The sequence below is a fragment of the Helianthus annuus genome, chromosome 15 (assembly GCF_002127325.2).
Source record: "Helianthus annuus cultivar XRQ/B chromosome 15, HanXRQr2.0-SUNRISE, whole genome shotgun sequence".
Lineage (NCBI taxonomy): Eukaryota > Viridiplantae > Streptophyta > Magnoliopsida > Asterales > Asteraceae > Helianthus > Helianthus annuus.
The window spans coordinates 171023020-171026342 of NC_035447.2; the positions used below are offsets into that span (position 1 = coordinate 171023020).

A 3323-nucleotide genomic window follows, 5' to 3' on the forward strand; every position below is an offset into this window, starting at 1 on the left:
ATTTACTATTTTAATATAAAATACCCAAATAACTATCTTCCATATTAAGACATAGAACACAAAAACACACACAACACACCCACAAAAAATGGCATCTGAAGATTCAGAAAAAATAAAAAAGATTGCAATAAAAGAACTATTGTCAACTCGCACGTTGACAGAAATAAGCACCGATGTCACCTCTTCTCATTTGATTCTTGATGTGCAGGGGAAGATTTTTGAAGAAATCAAGAAAAATCAAGAGATGTGGGAGAGACTACTTGAAGAACCACCATCAAGCTTTGAGAGACGCAGCTTTGAATCACATAAAGGAACAATCTCGAGCTGATGACTTAGCCTTCTCTTTCCTGAAAGATGCTCTAAACATTGTGAAGGGGAAGATAGAGTTCAGCCCGGCTGAACGTGACAAAATCTTTGCTTCAAGTAACTAAATTTCTGTTTAATCGTTTTATGGTTTTAGTTGTGATAGACAATAACAACTACTTTAAATTTATGTTTTGGGTACATGTTTTGAATACATCTTGTGCTTCGTTATAATATAAATCGCATGAATGACTTACACATCTTTGTCACAAAAAAACAAGATAACTCAAAATCGCATGTACTAAATTGAAAACAAAATGAAAATCGCATGTAACCTACGTACATGATTTTGCATATGAAATCGCATTTTTACAAACTAAATCGCATAGTTGTATGAACTAAACTCATATGTATGAAATCGCATGTTTGCCTGTAAAATCGCATGTACATTAAAAAAATTAATCTTCCTCATCTGAAACCTCCTCCTACTGATCTTCTTCTTGAGAGCCATCATCACTACTACCCTTGTAATCTTCAAACTCATCTTCCTCTTCATCGTCTTCGACCTCGTTGTCTTTGTCTCTGGGATCTTTTTCAATCTGGACACCCTTCATCTTCTTTTGTTGTTTGCCTTTTTGTTTGGCTTTCAGTATCTCGCAGGTCCGAATATCATGACCTTTTTCATTGCATACACTACATGTCCTTGACCTTTTTCCTTTGCGGCTGATCATTTGTTCCTTCTTGGATTTAATCCTTTTATGCGAGCCACGACCTTTGTTTCTTACACCAGCCGGCACACGGACAGTAGGAGGTGCATTAGTTACTGGTTGTTGGTAACCAATCAACTTTGAAAATCGGTCAAAATTTGGATCATGTTGCTTGGTTATACGACTCTGATCAACTCTCTCTTTAAGCTGCCTCATTTGATCCCTCACTAAAACAAGTTGATCAAGGTCGGAAATGAAATTGCTAACCAAATACTCCTCTGTGTGGATGATTTCACGAGCAATCTGTTTAGCCTTGTGTTGCACATCCTTGTCACCCACCTTTATATCGAACTTCCCATTTAATTCATTCGGCACCATATCCTTTGTCCATCTCTTCATAACATATTTGTCTGGTATTTCTTTAACACCAAACATCTTGAAAAGAAAATAGATGTGTTTACATAGAAGCCCATACTGCTCAAAACGCAAACAGCTACATTGTGAAGTTACATCATTTTCAAGATTCTTGAACCACACCTAGGAAAACCAAAAGAAAAAATATATATTAAAAAATAAAATTGCATGTGTAAATTAACAATTTTGCATGTCTAAAAATCATCTAATTGTATTAATTTAAAATTGCATGCGTACATCAAAATCGCATATTGCAAAATCATGTTCTGAAATGAAATTCGCATATAGGTTATCAAAATCGCATGTTTTAAATTTATATGCTATAATACCTCTAATAGACCATCTCCGTGAGCTTTAAAGTCTTTCAACGATATCCTGATCTGTGGACCCTCGAGTTTGGTGTCCATCGGCAGATATTCGGTAATTGTTCCATATATCTCTATTTGCTGATCAAAGAATATAGACCTGGTGTATATCTTAGCAGCATCTTTTTCCAAAGTAGTTTCGCTCCAATCACTAGGCTCAGTATATCTTGAAATATGATCATTCTTTCTGTGATTGAACCTTTGGACATCCATTGCACCATCAAAATGATTCATAAACTCTACAAGAGTGAGTTGTGAATTTGACACCTGGCAAAAAAAATGATTCTCGCTCTCTGATCTCGAAGTTGTTCGCATGAGACCAGACATGGGATCATGCCGGTAAAAAACCGAAATCCACATGTATCTCATCGAAAACATATCATCAGTCCATTTGTTTTCAGTGAGACCGAACTCAATCATCACCAACTTCCACTGTCTCTCGAATTCTTCAGGCTCAATGGAATCAGTCCATACAATATCGCACATCCTCATTTTAAACTCATCATTATTGCACAACTCGTGTCCAACCTATACCAATAAATGCTTTTTATATCAGCCTAAAACAAAATCTATATTATAAAAAAAAACGCTAACGAAAGACAATATAGCATGCTATACCTTATCTGCCACTTTTTTCGTTATGTGCCACATGCACAATCGGTGTCTGCTGGTAGAAAAAACCTCCTCAATAGCCTGTTTCATAGCAGGGTCTTGGTCCGTCACTACAACCTTTGGCTGCCGACCAAATGAATTTACGAATGAATTCAGAAGCCATTTATAGGATTCTATGCTCTCTGATGCTAACAACCCAGCTCCAAGGGTTACATTTCGACAGTGATTGTCAATCCCGGTGAACGACACAAACACCATCTTGTACCTGAACAAACACATGCGAAGTACACATTTAAAACATGCGATATAGACAGATATCACATGCGAAAATATACAGTATAACATGCGATATATTCAACACCTGTTGTTCAATATATAATAACATGTGATATTGCAAGTTTAGGAAAATCATATAACATGTGAAAAATAAATAAAAAAACATGTTTGTCTTGAAACACTTACCTGTTTGTCTTGAAAGTTGCATCGAACGATATCACATCCCCAAACTCAATAAAGTTAAGCTTGCATAACCCATCAGCCCAGAACAAACCAGTTAACTGTTTGTCATCATCAACAGAATATTCAAACGAATAATCAACTAAATACTGTTTTTTGTCGGTCATCCTATTAATCACCATGTCAGCGTCATATTATCCTATATAGTTGTTAATTCGATTCCTAAAATTTTTGCAATCATCAACCGTGGCGCCAACGTTCTCGAAACCACCATAACGTTTCCTCATTATATGGAAAGCTTTGACAGGACCAAGGTTTAAAGTGCCTAGTTCCCATATCATCTCCTCCTGGGCATCTGACAATTGTCTGTACGCTGGCAGCATATGAATATCATGTGGACATACAAACTTATGATTATGACCATCAACAAATCTCTTTACTATATATAATCTACCATCCACCGTGC

General features: G+C 36.3%; 1 protein-coding gene across 1 annotated transcript; it reads right to left on the reverse strand.

Moving 5' to 3' along the window:
* Positions 1 to 788: 788 nt before the first annotated feature.
* LOC110875857 (protein FAR-RED IMPAIRED RESPONSE 1-like) lies at positions 789 to 3039 on the reverse strand. The gene is made up of 6 exons (XM_022124052.1): positions 2864 to 3039; positions 2408 to 2666; positions 1989 to 2317; positions 1754 to 1889; positions 1278 to 1445; positions 789 to 956 (listed from the first exon to the last, which is right to left on the reverse strand). Exons 1-6 carry the CDS (start codon positions 3037 to 3039, stop codon positions 789 to 791), a joined length of 1236 nt encoding a protein of 411 aa, XP_021979744.1.
* Positions 3040 to 3323: the final 284 nt, after the last annotated feature.

What these genes read in the sequence shown, in the direction of transcription:
- LOC110875857 (XM_022124052.1), bottom strand. Translation starts at nt 3,039, where the DNA reads ATGGTGATTAATAGGATGACCGACAAAAAACAGTATTTAGTTGATTAT. An exon ending in GGTGCAATGGATGTCCAAAG is followed by an intron (nt 1,890 to 1,988) that starts GTTCAATCACAG and finishes GATATACACCAG; the next exon opens with GTCTATATTCTTTGATCAGC. An exon ending in ACGGAGATGGTCTATTAGAG is followed by an intron (nt 1,446 to 1,753) that starts GTATTATAGCAT and finishes TTTCTTTTCAAG; the next exon opens with ATGTTTGGTGTTAAAGAAAT.